Source organism: Medicago sativa, chromosome 7 (assembly GCF_051527215.1).
Source record: "Medicago sativa cultivar Bolivia chromosome 7, Bolivia_mono, whole genome shotgun sequence".
Lineage (NCBI taxonomy): Eukaryota > Viridiplantae > Streptophyta > Magnoliopsida > Fabales > Fabaceae > Medicago > Medicago sativa.
In genome coordinates, this window is record NC_140755.1 from 77,309,508 (window position 1) to 77,326,065 (window position 16,558).

A 16,558-nucleotide genomic window follows, 5' to 3' on the forward strand; every position below is an offset into this window, starting at 1 on the left:
AACTCGATAAGAATTGGTTCATCTTGAAAATCGACTCGAGTTTGAAACTAACCCTTTTTTTAACTCGAGTTCGGATCTTTTTAAGTTTATGAACAACTTGGTTTGACTCGTTAAGTTCAACTCGTCTACTTAGATCATATAATTAAAAAAAAATCATTTTTTATGAAAAAAAAGTGAAAAAATATATATATTTCTTTGACCTATATATATATATATATATATATATATATATATATATATATATATATATATATATATATAGATTTTTCTCCCTTCTTGATGTCTAAGGATTGGTATAACCTGTCAAAAGCTCGAGTTATTGCTTTGATCATCTTCTTCTTGGTCACTTTCTAAAATCTTATAAAAAAAATTAAAAATTCAAATTTCAGTATTTTTACACTTAGGTCAATCTTTAAAACATTCCCTTTTGATTTTAACTTTACTCTTAACACTTATGTTCTATCACCAAGATTCATTACCTCTAAGTTCAAAACCTTTTGATTTTTTTCAACTTCTCTTTTGCTACTTTTCTAATCTAGTATGACATCTTGTCTCATATATCATTTACACTTCCATATGGCTACCCATAACCTCCGTCTAAGATCTAATGTTGGAAAATCTTTTATTTTTACCCTTTAAATGCCATCATTCGATATGTGGAGCTTCACTATGACTTCTCTTCGTGCTCCTCTTAATCATTATAGCCGTAACCAATTCTCTATTGAGTTGTCAAACACTCTCGTGATAAGACTTTATAGTCAAAGTAAATCATTTTGTATGATCTAATAAGGAAGAAATCTATTTGAGATGTCACCCCACTCTTGTATATGACAAGATCCTCCTCTCTTCTCTTAAAGTACCTATTGGCAAAAGTAAGATCAAAAGTAGACTAAAAACTCTATGGAATTACCCTTTACATTAACCTCCTAGAGGCTATACCCCTCAAAACCTCTTGATACACTCCCTAGATGTCCTTTTAGATCCCCTCCTAGAAATAACTTTTCTCCTAGCGGTATATCCTGAAATAAACATTCTAACTCCTCCCAAAACTTTACTTTAAGGCATTCTAACCCAACTTGAGGTGCATAAACACTAATGACATTAAAGTTATCTTGTTCTGTTACAAATTTTAAAGCTGCGATTCAATCTCATACCATCTTTACATCAACAATATCCTTCTTCCACTCCTTAAGTTGGAAGAGAATCCTACCCTTTCCCTTTCATCCTTCCCACTTCCTACAACTCTTTTTATCTCCCCTTCTAAACTCTCAAACATTGCGATGATAACCCATACCTTGTCTAAATGAATCAGCAATGATGCAAGTTATGGTTATCAAAAGCTATCTTAGTTTGGATGTTTTCTATGGACGGAGTTAAATGGTAAATGAAAGTAAACACTACAAAAAACACCTTCAAGAAAATATCCATGCAAAAGACGAAACAAGCAAACCAAATACAATTGACTCCTCCCATATAACCTATTTAAAGGGTCAATGTAATATCTCAGATCCATGTAGAAAGTATAATTACTTGCCAGTTGGCATATAGAAAAGGTAATTGACAAACTTGCAGAAACCTGAGCCTAAAATAATTTCCACATTGTATTGAAAAACATCCATATAGAAACTCAGATAAGCTGAAGTTCAAGTTAATTTTGGTGCATATGTTTCATGACCATCTACAATAAAATTGTTGTGTATTCCTGACGCAGTTGTTTTAACAGTGATGCAACCCTTGTCACAACCTGGTGAAAATGTGTAACTAAGGGAATATGTGGCTGCAATGCATCACTGTAAAGTCTCAAAATTGAATGCATATGAACAAAAAGCAACTTTAACTTGTAACAAGTCAGATCTTCAAAGTTACTAGTTAGCTGCTTCCACCACCAAAGGCAGCATCTTTTACCTCATAGCTGACCCTACACCAAAACAATCATTAGTCCTTAATAGCAATGATGATTTTATATTCTATGCAAGGAGAGAGATCCATTTGATACAGAAAAATTGTTACAGCGAAGAGAGAAAATTTTCAAAATGTTCACTTACAATGAAGCTCATGATTTGAGGCCATGCACTAGCTGTCTTCCTTTTGTATGTGGCGTTGGCTGTGGCTTCTTAGGGGATAATAAGGTGATGCTGTTTGATTTATCAGTTTGATGTCCAAAAGCACCCTTCAATGGTGTAAATTCCGATTCTTCATCATCACTGTCAATGTTATCAGGAGTATGCCTGTTCTGGTATCCTCTGCGCTGCAAAAGAAAGACATTGAAGTAGTAGCTGACTAAACTTTCCCTGCTCTTCTTAGGAAATGTTGTGAAAATATCGTCCCAGAAACATCTATCAAGCGAAGCAGGGTTCGATTTCACTACATCTTTGAACTTTTTCTCTTCTTGAGCTGTCCAGCATCGCCTCACTTCTTCCCCTGCTTTGTCTAAATTCCACTGGTAAAAGGCCACACCTATTTCCAGCTTGAGTCTAGCGCTTTTCTCAGCAATGTGAAATCGAACACACTCGACAGAACCCTGTACCTGGCAACGGCATGAATCTTGTCTTCCCTTTCCGACAGGTTCCCCTTCCAAAAGTTCGGATTTTACGATTTGCAGTGGCCATATTTGAGTTCCCAGCCACTTAGAATCACTCTTGTGAGTTGTGCCAGTCCATTCGGGCACTTCAGCTTGATGGTTTGGCCCGAGAGGGATATTCACCGTGGGAGGTGCATCAAGAATTGATTCTGGAACACAGGAGTCGAGTAACTTTTCCTTAGCTTCGGAATCAGGTGTTCTTTGCAAGATAGATGCAGATTTTCCAACTAAAACCCCATTGTCACGTTTGATCCGTTGTCTAAGATTGTAATTTGTCCCAAGGTTATCATCATACATGGAAGGATGCATCCTCTGAGCCTAAAAATGGTAGAAGAAAGTTTCAACTCTTGATTCAATGATACCAGGTGGCAATATTTAGACAAATATTCAAGTTATCTCAAGAACCAGCTACGAAAAAGACCTCTATCATCCAAAAACAGAGAAATTTCTTCAATGAAAAACTTATCTATAAATTTTAAGTACTTACTAGACACTTAAGATAATGAATAACAAGTGAACCCTCTGTTGTTTCAAGGTAACATCAGAAAAAGGGTTCATTAATCTATTATATTATTCATGCCTTCAATAAGACAGTAACATAAATTTGGAGAATCTTATCCTGTCACATGAAATGCAATTGTATTACATGTTTTAAATTAATATACTAAATAGTCTCAAATTATTTTCAAAGAATACACACACATTCAAGTTGAGGGAGTACATAAGTATTATAGAAGACCAAAAGTATGAGGCAAACTTCTATTGCATTTTTTCTGGCTTTTTTGTTGAGCTTGCTTTCAACAAAACTAGATTTATACCAATGTGATAGACAGAATAATTTAATTGATGATACAGCACACAATTTTGAATCAATCTATAGAATCTAAGGGTGTGTTTGGGAAGAGGGTTTAGGAGGGGAAGGGAGGGGAGGGCTCACTTTTATTTTTTAAATTACGAACAATGTAAAATGTCTTTTTAAGATAAATTAAGTGTTTTTGAAGTATTATATGATCATTTATCATGTTGTTAATTCAATTTTTTTAAAATCATTTTATAATGTCTTTAAATTAAAAAAGGAATGTAAGCCCTCCCCTCCCTTCCCCTCCTAAACCCTCTTCCCAAACACACAGTAACATTAAATTAGCAATAGTTTAATAAAATTTAATAATTTCTCTCCTCAAAAATAAATCAGCAAAAGTTCAAAATTGAATTTCCTGCGAATGTGATAAATTCAAAATTTTGAATTGTGGAACAATGAATTCTCATCATAAATAGAATATCAATGAAGTATTTAATTTGGTGTTGTCTATAATAAGAATAGTGTTCCGACCTCAAGTCACATCACTGTTTTCGAGGTATTGTCCACTTTGGGTCTTGTGTGAGCTCCCATGGTTTTGTCCGCCTCGTTGGATTGAGGAGTGTGTTTTGTTTATAAAAGACATTTGGCCTCCATTCCCATACAATGTGAGGCTTTTAGGTGTACCGAAACAATAGCCCTCAATCGAGGCAAAGGGATTAAAGGGTCTGTCAGCCATCAAACGTGGCATGGAACCTTGATTCCCATAGACGGCACCAATGTTCTGACCTCAATCAGTCACAGAATACCTCGAAAGGAGGTGTGGCGGACTTGAGGTCGGAACATTGGCGCCATTTGTGGAACGGGGTTTAAGCCATGCACAATGGTTGACAGACCCTTTACTCCCTTAGCCTCAATAGGGGCCTGCTGTTCCGGCACACCAAAAAGTTTCATATTACTTGGGGATCGAGTTTAAGATAACTTATTAAGAACACTCTAATGAAGTGCCTTTTATAAAGGATAAAACTGCAAATGGCTTACACCCAAAGCAGACAATACCTCATAAGGTGGTGTGACGAACTAGAAGTCGGACCAAATAGAGAATTCAAATTTTAAATTTTACACAATAATTTATAGTGCTTATTATGTGGCACAAAAACTTATGGCACATCGCGGAACTTTTGATGAAAAATTAGAGTCACAAAGTAAATAGAATTGCATCACATATGAAAAGAGAATAAACAATACTAAGGAAATATTATGAATGAAATAAAGAGGATAATAGTTTTACCAAATTAACATTTTTTCATAACCATTGCATCACGTATGTATTTTTTTATAACCATGTTATAGGTACGAAGTATCCACTACCGTGACCAATCTCTGTTGGGTACAAGATGGATTTTCCACACCCAACTGGGTATTCTCCTTATGCAAGAGCCAAGGGTCAAACCCCCTTACCATTTGCTTAAGGCTCTCGAGTCCCTTACCACTCAACCAACCCCATGTAGGTAGTTCTATCAATCAACCTTATCAAGTATTGATTTTTTCATCATTATCATAAATGCATAATACATGTTGAGTTGGAAGTGATGAATGTAATATTAATTAGATCATACAATAGGAAAAGAAATAATAAATATTACATTGAAGATTGAACGGTACATCTATTTTGGGGCATATTATTTTTGCAAATGGGTCGCTCATTGTTGGATGGAGAGAGTAAAATTACAGGATTAAGTTATGGAAGCACACCATAAATAAATAAAAGATAAAGTAGCCCCCTAACAACCATTCAACAAGGTAAAAACAAACAGAAGAGAAACACAACATCCATGACTACGGACATGAATACAATAATTATAAATTATAATGCTAATGACAAAAGGACCAACATCAAATAACATTGGCAATATTTTCCATGATGCATGGTCTCAGCACAAAAAGTGACATACAACCCTACATTATATTTCAAACATCATCAATGACAAACAAAGAGTGTATAGTTGTTTTCTACTTACCAGCCAGCTGAGTTTTTCACAGTCTGATCCAAAATCTTTTTTCAGAAAGGCAGCTTCTCGAAACAACAAAACCTTCTTCCAGATCTCATGATTACCGTAAGACTTCCATTTTGACTTTTCAGGCATTGAACCTAACACAGGATCACAAGGATTCTTTGCAGTTCTAGTAACCCAACTTTGCATTTCTGACATCGAGTCGTCTCTCTTCCTTTTACGACCAAAGCTCTCTTTATTAACACTAGATGGGTCCAACATCAAGACATCATCGCCACTTTCATTGGCGTCATCATTAGCACAACTCTTGCTTCCATCTGACAATCCAGGCATGCTGTTTGCTACATCGGATACATCATCCATTATCTCCATTGCAGCATTTTGGTTAACCAACTTTCTGAGACTAGTCTCATTCGTCTTACAATCCTGCATAAGCACGTCAACTAGTCCTTCACTCTCAACTTTCTTGGCCATATTAGACACAAGATTTGTGTCCTTCATTTTATGAGTGCCAGACATCTTCCTCCCATCAATGTACTCATATACCTTTTCGAGTTCAGTCGCATTCAACTCCGGATTCACAACCTTCACTCTATTAGTATCACACAACTTCTTCCTACATCCGTATACACTCTTGACTTCATCCCCGACATCTCCCTCACCATAATCATCCAACACCAACTCCGCCTGCAACTCCGTTAAACGCTCCCCAAACTTAACTCTATCGCCCACTAAATCACGCTTCGGGAACTCACCATCAACGACATTCTTCAAAGGTGTCTCTAAACCACTCAAATACTTACTATAAACAAGTTTAACCGAAGAACCAACTTTCACACCCAACCCATATTCTTCCCCAACCAAATCCCACAACTCATTCTTACAAACAACATCATAACCACCTTTGTCCTTCACCACCATGAACAGCTTATACAAATCTAAAGTTTGCTCACTACCCAACATTTTCTAGATCTCTTTCAAAAACAAAAAAAAAAACCACCAATGAACTTAACACTTAACAGAACAACAAATAAATCTACAAAAACAATCGCACCATCTTCATCTCCAAAACTCTTCTCTAGGGTTTCACCAAGCTCCACAACAACCCTGTCATGCATATCAAAAACATCATTAACAACAACAAAAAAATCAAAAACAAAACCAAGCTAGAAAGTTTCAATTTTGAACCCGACCCGCATCCCAAAAACTAACAAAACCCACGAAAAAAAGCTGAAAACAAAAAAGCAAAACTGGGTTTTGAAGCATTTAGCGTAAGAAATGTGAAAAGGTACCAGATGAATTTCGGAGAGAGAAAGCTTTGTGCTTACACTTTCTCTCTCTATATCTAAACTTTGTGTATAGATATAGAAGAGAGAGAGTGAGGAAAATTTTTGGGTATCCCGCGCATTGTTTCTATGTCAGATGATTGGTGTTTTTGATGAAAAAAATGGAGGGGTCAAAGTTCAAGTTTTGAACAGATACAAACCCTATTCTTCAAAAATCTAAGAGGGTTTTTTGCAAATCTGAAAAAATGATATTATTGAAAAGAAAAAATGATTTGATCTAGGTTTATAGGTCTATGGAAATCTGAAAATATTGTTTCAGAAAATAAAATTAATTTTCTACCCAAACAGATCCTAGATTTTGAATTAGAGTAAAAAAAGTATAATATATTTTTGATTGGAGATTAAAAAATAAAATTGAGAGAGAGAGACATACCATGGAAGTGTGGGAATAAGAGGTGGAGGAGAGAATAGTTGCTTTCAAGATAAATCTTGTGGTGAGTTTTGTTTTGGTACCCACTTTTTGCCTAATTTTTCTCAAAACTTTTTTTATTTTAAGTCCTAGCCCAAACCTTTTTGTTTTTGTGTATTTCTCTCAAGGGAAAAAGAAAAGGAGAAGAGGAGAATTTGAAGAGGTGAGAATTTGAGATGGGGGAGAGATGAAACTTTTTGATAGGGATTGTGGTTAGGGATGAGAAAATTCACCCTTTTATTGTGGTATTGATTGTTTTATAGAAGGGTTTATTAACCATGGTTAGATTTAACCATGGTTGTGTGGTTGAGTTGGGCTTTTGGATAGGTTCATAGTGGGTTGGGGTTAGGAAATATTGAAACAAATGGATAATGAGTTTCTGTGTTAAAGGAAGAATAGGTCATGAGATAGAGTCATCATCATATCATATGGGGGTATCATTTGAAAGGATGTCTCTTATTCATTTATAGATTTACGATTCCTAATTTTTAAAAAATATTGATAGTACAAAATCAATCAAATTCATTGTAAATTCAACGTTTTTTTTATTCATTTAAAGATTTATGATCCCTAATTTTTTAATGAAGATTTTTGTTTTGGAATAAAAAAAATTTGGTGAGAGGGTGATGCTTCAATTTGAGACAAAGAACACCTTAGGACGTTTTTTTTCTTTCTTGAAGATGTTAAACTATCCCACCCAAATTGGTATCTGGGGGAATCGAACTTGAGACATTAATGAGGAGTATACTCCAAGGTATCAAGTCAACACCATCATATCAACTCAAGTCAACCACTGATGTCCCTCCTCCGGTTCTGCTTATCTCCATTCTAGCTCATCATTTCTTTCGTCTAATCCGAGGTGGTATGGTGGTTCTGTCAGTTCCGGCTACCTTTGGTTTCACTGTCAATCAGATGCTTTAATTTAGTTCTGATCTGCTGTGTTGGGGACGACATCATAGCTTGTGTCTTGCCGATTGTGGTTTTTGCTGCTCCAGATCTGCACCAGTTTTTTTTTGTTTTCTGTTTTGCGTGCTCGTTTATCTGGTTCCGTTTTGTGTTGTTTGTTACTCTGTTTGTTTTAGGTTTTGAGATTGTTGCAGTCGTCGTCCACTGTTTGGTGATGGTGGTTGTGTCGATCTATTGTTGTCGCCCCTCCTCTGCCGTCTCGGAGGTGGGTGGCAGTTTTCTGTGGTGGGGATCTGTTCCGTCTCACCTTTTGTATGTTTGTTCTCGTTGCAGGTCCGGTGGTTGTGTGTGTTCGTATTGCAAAGCCGTCGGTTGTTTTGTTCGTGGGTTGCCAGATTTTTTCCGTCGGCGAGAGGTTTGTTTTCATGGGTCTCCAGCTTTGGTTTTATGTCCTTTGTTTTGTTCTGTTGCTGTTTTTGTTAGGAAGTTGTTGTTGGGTGGTGGTGTTCTCTGGTCATGTCCGTCTGTGCGTGTTTTTGTTGGATGTGTGAATTGGATTCAATTAGACTTTTGCCTGATGTTGCTTGAAAGGGTTAGGTACATAGATGCTCTGTGTTGACGGTAGTAGTTGCTCATTGTACCTACATGACTATTCCTGCTGCAAGTGCTTCTCGCACTGTTAGTGGTTTGTTATAGCTGGGTCGTTGGTGGTGTTGGTGAGGGGCTGGTCGCCGTTGTCGAGTTACCTTTGTGCTGGTGTTTTGGTTACTATTCCTTCTTTTTGGTCGTCCAAACTTCTGTGCGCTTTCCCAACCTCCCCCTCGTCATCGATTTTTGGTCGGCGGCGTCCTTTAGGTCTGCAAAGGGTCGTGCAGTTGTGGTGGATCTAGTCTCTGGATGATTGGAGATTTTCTCCTCCGTGAAGTAAGATAGTACAGTGGTCCAGAGGGTGGCGCGATAAAGGTGTTCGTGATGGTGCTTGTGGTGGTTGATTTTGTGGCTTTTTTGGTTTGTTTTTGTTCGAGCTGGATCGATTTGCGCTGTTATTCCACCTTTTCTCCGTCTTATGAATTTGGAATCGGGATAATGGTGGGTCGAGTTTTTGGAGAGGTTTAGGTGTCTACTATGGTGGTGTGTGATTTAGGGGTGCCTTATTGGTTTATGTCGGGAGTCTGGTGGGCCGATCACTTTTGATTTGAGATCGGGAGCAAGTTTTTTTGACTCAAGTACTTTTAGGCTTTGTTGGTGTCTCCTCCGACATATTGGAAGTTGAGTGGTGGTCGAATCTGATCGTTTGAAGCAACAAATCATTGTCGGCTGCTTTATTAAACTTCGTTGGTGGTAATGGAAAATTGACGGTGTTGCTGATTTTTCACTGGGTGTTTTGGTGTAGTTTTATTTTTCTTTTTGGTTCAATACTTGGGATCTAATCTCTTATTTATATATAATATATTTTGCTATTAAAAAATATATATATGTTTTGGAGTCTTTTTTTAAGCATTTGAAAACAATATAGAGGATTTAGAGTGAGTTTCTCATGGTTTTGGGAATGTTTTGTAATATTTTGGTTTAAGTCATTGTAAATTGTAATCTTATTTCTTCCCTAACCAGATAATTTCATAGGTGTTTTGAGTCTTATATGATTTAAATCATCTAATTAGGTAAGACAAGACACCTCTTGGAAGTTATGAAAGCTAGAGAGTCAAGCTCGACGAAGGATTGAAGGCAAGACAACTTAGGGAAATTATGACCCAAGTTCCAATAACTTATCAAAGAGAAAAAAAACTTGAACGAATGACGAAAAAATGGGAAAAGTTGTTTGGGCCCCGCGCCATGCACATTACTGCTCTTGAAATGTTGATTTTCTCTCTACCTCGTGCACCCCGCCCGCGCATACTAAGCGTGAAAAATCAACATTTTACTGATTTTGTGCCCCATGCATGTGTTGGAACAAAATGTGTTTAACAATGAACCTCAAAGAGTTTTGATGATAACAAGGTATTAAAAATTGTAAATTGGACTAGCTAATATTTGTTCAAGTGTACAGGACCACAGTTAAAAAGTCACATCATTAATTGGTTCTAAATGAGCAAATAAAGAGCAAAAGAAAATGAAGCTTAGACGATTCTGAAGGCAATACGCTCTTGAAAGTGGAAAGCGCTCCTGAAGTCAAGCTGCTCCTGAAGATAGTAAAAGTGCTCCTGAAGAAATAGTGCTCCTGAAGACAAGAGGTCCAGAAGCCACATTATCATAAGCTGCATCATCAGAAGCTGCCTCATCAGAAGTCATTTCACCAGAAGCTGAAGATCAACTGAATTTGCAAAAGATTCAAAGATTGAAGAATCTACATTGCAAAAGCTGTCTATTGGACTCGAAAATACAGCAGAAAATTAGTGGAACATTGCAACGGTCATTTCAAAGGTGTTTGAAGGCATGTGCTTGCAATTTGGACGAAAGCGTTGACATTGTACTATTGTACGAACTGTACAACCACCTCCTCCACTACTCTGTTTTGTGTCCACGCTACAAGACAAGAAAACAGCTCCAGAATACGGCTTCGCCTGCATAGATGTTCCTTTGGATAAGGAATGGTTTTCAAATTGGTTCTTCATAGGACAACAACCAAATCAGGCAAAAGATCATTGGTGAAAGATCAAGCTTCAAACAACGACTCTTTGGTGTGTTGGCAATTTCACAACGTCTCTTTCACACCTCTATATAAAGGAGTGAAGACTTAGAGTTTTGGTAATGCAAGAACGCTGAACGAAAGACTCACAACATTTTTATAAGTGCCAAACCTCTGCTGAAATTGTTCTGCATTCACTTAGAATTTCTGTGTCTCAAAGTCATATCTTAGAAATTCTTAAGTCCATTGAGTCTGTATCTGATTTGTATTGTGAACACCTCTGATTGTATATCAAGTGTTCAACCTTAAACAATTTTCTATGTAATTTTGTTTAGTTAGGAAGTCTCTTGCAGTTGTGCTTGAGCAGGAAGTCTCTTGATTGTGTTCTTGAGCAAAGGAAGTCTCTAGCTTGTGTGCTTGAGAAATTGTAATCAGATATTACTCTTAGTGAAATCTCCTTGGAAGTGCAAGGGGGACTGGACTACTTCCGGATTGTGGAAGGAACCAGTATAATTGCTTTGTGTCGTTCTTCTTCTCTCTCTCTGTTTATTCCGCTGCATTTAGATTCTGATTATCACTTCAGAAGCTGTCTCACTTAGCTTCTGATCAGTGTGTTCAGTTTTTAGGAGAAACGAAGAATTTTTCAAAACACAATTCAACCCCCCTTCTTGTGTTTTTCTCACCTTCAATTGGTATCTAGAGCCTTGGTCTGTTGTGTAACACTTAACCGTGCAACAGTCAAAGATCTGAGAAAAACATGTCTACTCCTCCTCCTACTGGTTCTGGTGATACTAGCTATAAAAATGTCTCACATGATTATAGTGATAGTAAGAAATCCAGTGTTGGAAAGATTCCAAAATTCAATGGAGATGCTGAAGAATTCTCTTGGTGGAAGACCAACTTTTACAGTTACATCATGAGTCTAGATGAAGAATTATGGGATATTCTGGAAGATGGTGTTGGTGATTTAGTCCTTGATGAAGAAGGAGCTGCTGTGGATAGAAAGAAACATACTCCAGAACTGAGGAAACTCTACAAGAAGCATCATATTATCAGAGGAGCCCTTGTCACTGCCATACCCAAAGCAGAATACTTGAAGATGGGTGACAAATCCACTGCTAAAGCTATGTTTGCTTCTCCTGTTCAAACTATGAAGGGAGCAAGAAGGTCAAAGAAGCAAAGACTCTCCTGCTTGTACATCAGTATGAGTTATTCAAGATGAAGGATGATGAAACTATTGAGGAGATGTACTCAAGGTTTCAAACCTTAGTTTCTGGGCTACAGATTCTAAAGAAGAGCTATGTTGCTTCTGATCATGTAAGCAAGATACTCAGAAGCTTACCTGCCAGATGGAGACCAAAGGTGACTGCCATTGAGGAAGCTAAAGATTTAAACACTTTAAGTGTCGAAGATCTTGTTAGTTCTCTCAAAGTTCATGAGTTAAGTCTTAATGAACATGAGTCTACTAAGAAGAGTAAATCAATAGCTCTTCCATCCAAATGCAAGTCATCAAAAGCTCTCAAGTGGTTGAATCTGAAGAGGAAGAACAGTCAAGTTCAGATTCTGAACCAGATGCTGCTGAAATGGCCATACTCTCAAACAGACTTCAGTATCTGGCCAAGAAGAACAGAAAGTTTCTCGCCAGAAGGGGTAACTCCAGAAGCTCAAGGAAAGAAGATCAGAAGGGATGCTTCAACTGTAAGAAGCCTGGACACTTCATTGCTGAATGCCCTGATCTTCAAAGAGAAAAGTCAAAGGACAAGTCAAAGAGGTCTACATTCAAACCAAGCAAATTCAAGAAGCAGATTAAGCAGAGTTTAATGGCAACCTGGGATGATTTGGGTAGTGAATCTGGATCTGATAAAGAGGAAGCTGATGAAGATGCAAAGGTAGCTGTTGGGTTGGTAGCAACAGCAACTTCAGAAGCTGGATCAGATTCAGACTCAGAAGATGAAAACGAGGTATATTCCAAAATTCCCAGAGATGAACTTGTTGAGTCACTTAAAGAACTTCTTACACATTTTGAAGTAAGAACCAATGAGTTGAAGGATTTAAAAGAAAAATATGCTGATTTGGTACAACAGCAAAAATCAACTCTATTGGATCTGAAAGCTTCTGAACAAGGACTTAGGGGCTTTGACTTCATGTGTAAAACATATGAAGATCAGCTCAGGTTCTTATGTCAGAAGCTACAAGAAAAGTGTAATGAAAAATCTTTAAGTAACCATGAAATTGCTCTTGAAGATTTTATTATATCTGGCATTGACAGAAGCAGAGTAGCTTCTATGATTTATAGCATTTACAAGAACAATGGCAGAGGAATTGGTTTTCCAGAAGTGAAACTTGAGAAAACCAATCTAAAATCTTGTTGTGAATGCATCAAGGAAGGTCTGAAAACCTTCTTTGTACCAGAAGGGGCTGAGTTGGAAACTGTTGTTCAATCAGAACCTGAAGCTTCTAGTTCTAAGGCTAAGATTACTTCAAAGCCAAAGAACTCTAAGTCAAAGGCTATGATCAAATCTGATTCCAAGACTTCAAAGGTTAGGATCCTGAAAAGATCAGAACCTATTCCTCAGAGTCTGGTGAAACCAAAATCTGAGGCTCTGAAATCTAAGTTTCAGAAGAAGACAGTTACTGCTTCTGAAGTACCAAAACCTAAGGTGATGGTTAATCAGAAGCAACCCAACTCACAGCACAAGGTACAAGAAGTGAAGAGTAAAGCCTTACGTACTAACCTTCCAGGACCCATAGGACAATGGGTACCTAAATCTAAAAATGTCAATGATGCAGGTATGTCTAAGAGCAGTGCCAAAGCAAAGATCATGGTACCTAGACAGCGGTTACTCAAGACACATGACAGGAGACAAGTCCATGTTCCTCAGCCTAACAATGAAAGAGGGAGGAAATGTGAAGTTTGGAGGCAACCAGTCAGGCAAGATCATAGGTACAGGAACTATTGGTAATTCCTCTACCTCAATCAATAATGTATGGTTGGTAGATGGTCTTGAACATAACCTTTTGAGCATTAGTCAATTTTGTGATAATGGTTATGATGTGCTTTTTGAAAAACCCAACTGTACAGTAATCAACAAGGAAGACAAATCCATTGTGTTCAAAGGAAAGAGAGTTGACAATGTCTATAAAATCAATTTTTCTGAACTGGCTGATCAGAAGGTGATTTGCCTACTATCAGTGAATGATAAGAAATGGATGTGGCACAGAAGGTTGGGACATGCTAACTGGAGGTTAATCTCTAAGCTTAGTAAGTTACAACTTGTGAAAGGGCTACCAGACATTGACTATCATTCAGATGCACTCTGTGGTGCATGTCAGAGAGAGAAAATTGTGAAATCATCTTTTAAAACCAAAGACATTGTTTCAACCTCAAGACCTTTAGAATTACTCCATATTGATTTATTTGGACCAGTGAGTATTGCATCCTTATATGGAAGTAAATATGGATTAGTCATTGTTGATGATTACAGCAGATGGACTTGGGTGAAATTCCTAAAAAGTAAGGATTATGCATATGAGGTATTCAGTAACTTCTGCACACAAATTCAAACTGAAAAAGAGTCAAAAATTTTGAAAATCAGAAGTGATCATGGTGGAGAATTTGAAAATGAGCCATTTGAAGCTTTTTGTGAAAAACATGGAATCATCCATGAATTCTCTTCTCCTAGAACTCCACAACAAAATGGGGTTGTAGAGAGAAAGAATAGAACTTTACAAGAAATGGCCAGAACCATGATCCATGAAAACAATTTGGCTAAACATTTTTGGGCAGAAGCAGTGAATACAACATGTTATGTTCAAAACAGGATTTATATTAGACCTATTTTGGAGAAAACAGCATATGAACTCTTTAAAGGAAGAAAACCCAATATCTCTTACTTTCATCAATTTGGATGTACATGTTACATTCTGAACAACAAGCTCTACCTAAAGAAATTTGATGCCAAGGCCCAAAGAGGAATCTTTTTAGGTTACTCTGAAAGGTCAAAGGCATACAGAGTGTATAATTCAGAAACACTCTGTGTTGAAGAATCTATGCACATTAAATTTGATGACAAGGAGCTTGAAGATAAAACTTCAAAGCAAGATGAAAGTTTTGCAGAGATACAGGTTCCTGAAGTTACTCCAGAACCTGATCAGATAGCTGAATCTGAAGATAGTCCAGAAGCTGAACCCACATCAGAAGCGCAAGATGAATCTGCTTCTGATGAAGCACAAGATGGCTCACATCAAGCAGATCCTCCCAGAAACACATTCAAACACAAGTCTTCACATCCTGAGGAGCTAATCATTGGAAACAAAGATAGTCCAAGAAGAACAAGATCACATTTCAGACAAGTAGAGTCAATGATTGGACTAATCTCAACGATTGAACCTACAACAGTTGATGAAGCACTTTCAGATGATGGATGGATCCTAGCTATGCAAGAAGAGTTGAATCAATTCCAAAGAAATGATGTGTGGGATCTGGTACCCAAACCTCAGCACAAGAACATTATTGGAACAAAATGGGTATTCAGAAACAAGCTGAATGAGCAAGGTGAAGTAACAAGAAACAAAGCCAGGCTTGTTGCACAAGGGTATAGTCAACAAGAAGGCATTGATTACACTGAAACTTTTGCTCCAGTTGCAAGATTGGAAGCAATCAGGTTACTTCTTTCCTATGCAGTTAATCATGGCATAATATTATATCAAATGGATGTCAAGAGTGCATTTCTAAATGGTGTCATAGAAGAAGAAGTGTATGTCAAGCAACCTCCTGGATTTTAGGATATTAAATATCCTGACCATGTTTTTAAACTGAAGAAATCACTATATGGCTTGAAACAAGATCCCAGAGCTTGGTATGATAGACTAAGTAATTTCTTAATCAAGAATGATTTTAAAAGAGGACAGGTTGATACAACACTCTTCAGAAGGACCCTTGGGAAAGATATTCTTGTTGTGCAAATATATGTTGATGATATAATATTTGGTTCTACTAATGCATCTCTTTGCAAGGAATTTTCTGAGTTAATGCAGGATGAATTTGAAATGAGCATGATGGTAGAGCTGAAGTTCTTCCTGGGCATTCAAATTAATCAATGCAAAGATGGAGTCTATGTTCATCAGTCTAAGTATACAAAAGAGCTTCTGAAGAAGTTCAAACTTGAAGATTGTAAAGTGATGAACACTCCAATGCACCCTACGTGCACCTTAAGCAAAGAAGATGAAGGAGCTAAAGTAGATCAGAAGCTGTATAGAGGTATGATTGGTTCTTTGTTATACCTTACTGCATCTAGGCCAGATATTTTATTCAGTGTATGCTTGTGTGCAAGATTCCAATCAGATCCTAGAGAATCTCATATGACGGCTGTCAAGAGAATCTTCAGGTATTTGAAAGGAACAACTAATCTTGGACTCCTTTATAAGAAATCCTTAGATTATAAGCTAATTGGATTCTGTGATGCTGATTATGCTGGTGATAGGATTGAAAGAAAGTCAACCAGTGGCAATTGTCAATTTCTGGGTGATAATCTTATATCCTGGGCTAGCAAAAGACAAACAACTATTGCTATGTCTACAGCAGAAGCAGAATACATTTCAGCTGCAAGTTGTTGTACACAACTACTTTGGATGAAACATCAGTTGGAAGACTATCAGATAATTGCTAATAGTATTCCCATTTATTGTGATAATACTGCTGCTATTTGTTTGTCTAAAAATCCAATTTTGCATTCAAGAGCTGAGCACATTGAAATCAAACACCATTTTATCAGAGATTATGTTCAAAAATGAATTTTAGATATACAATTCATTGATACTGAAAATCAATGGCTGATATATTTACTAAGCCTTTAACTGTTGAAAGATTTGATTTTATA

General features: G+C 37.1%; 1 protein-coding gene across 4 annotated transcripts; it reads right to left on the bottom strand.

Moving 5' to 3' along the window:
* Positions 1 to 1,411: 1,411 nt before the first annotated feature.
* Positions 1,412 to 7,378, bottom strand: LOC146908736 (AT-rich interactive domain-containing protein 1-like). Of its 4 annotated transcripts, none has more exons than XM_085729820.1 (4): positions 7,112 to 7,378; positions 5,399 to 6,499; positions 2,046 to 2,899; positions 1,412 to 1,912 (listed from the first exon to the last, which is right to left on the bottom strand). In XM_085729820.1, exons 2-3 carry the CDS (start codon positions 6,353 to 6,355, stop codon positions 2,054 to 2,056), a joined length of 1,803 nt encoding a protein of 600 aa, XP_085585946.1. In that variant the 5' UTR covers positions 6,356 to 6,499; positions 7,112 to 7,378; the 3' UTR covers positions 1,412 to 1,912; positions 2,046 to 2,053. The 4 variants fall into 4 exon arrangements, with proteins under 4 accessions (XP_085585946.1, XP_085585944.1, XP_085585945.1 ...); XM_085729818.1 differs by having other exon boundaries at positions 1,412 to 1,918; XM_085729819.1 differs by lacking the exon at positions 7,112 to 7,378 and adding an exon at positions 6,685 to 6,934.
* Between the last annotated feature and the right edge of the window lie 9,180 nt (positions 7,379 to 16,558).

Bases quoted from the DNA above. Each gene is read 5' to 3' on its own strand.
- LOC146908736 (XM_085729820.1), bottom strand. From the start codon at position 6,355: ATGTTGGGTAGTGAGCAAACTTTAGATTTGTATAAGCTGTTCATGGTG. The intron at 2,900-5,398 runs GTAAGTAGAAAA...TACCATTTTTAG, and splicing joins GTGAAAAACTCAGCTGGCTG to GCTCAGAGGATGCATCCTTC.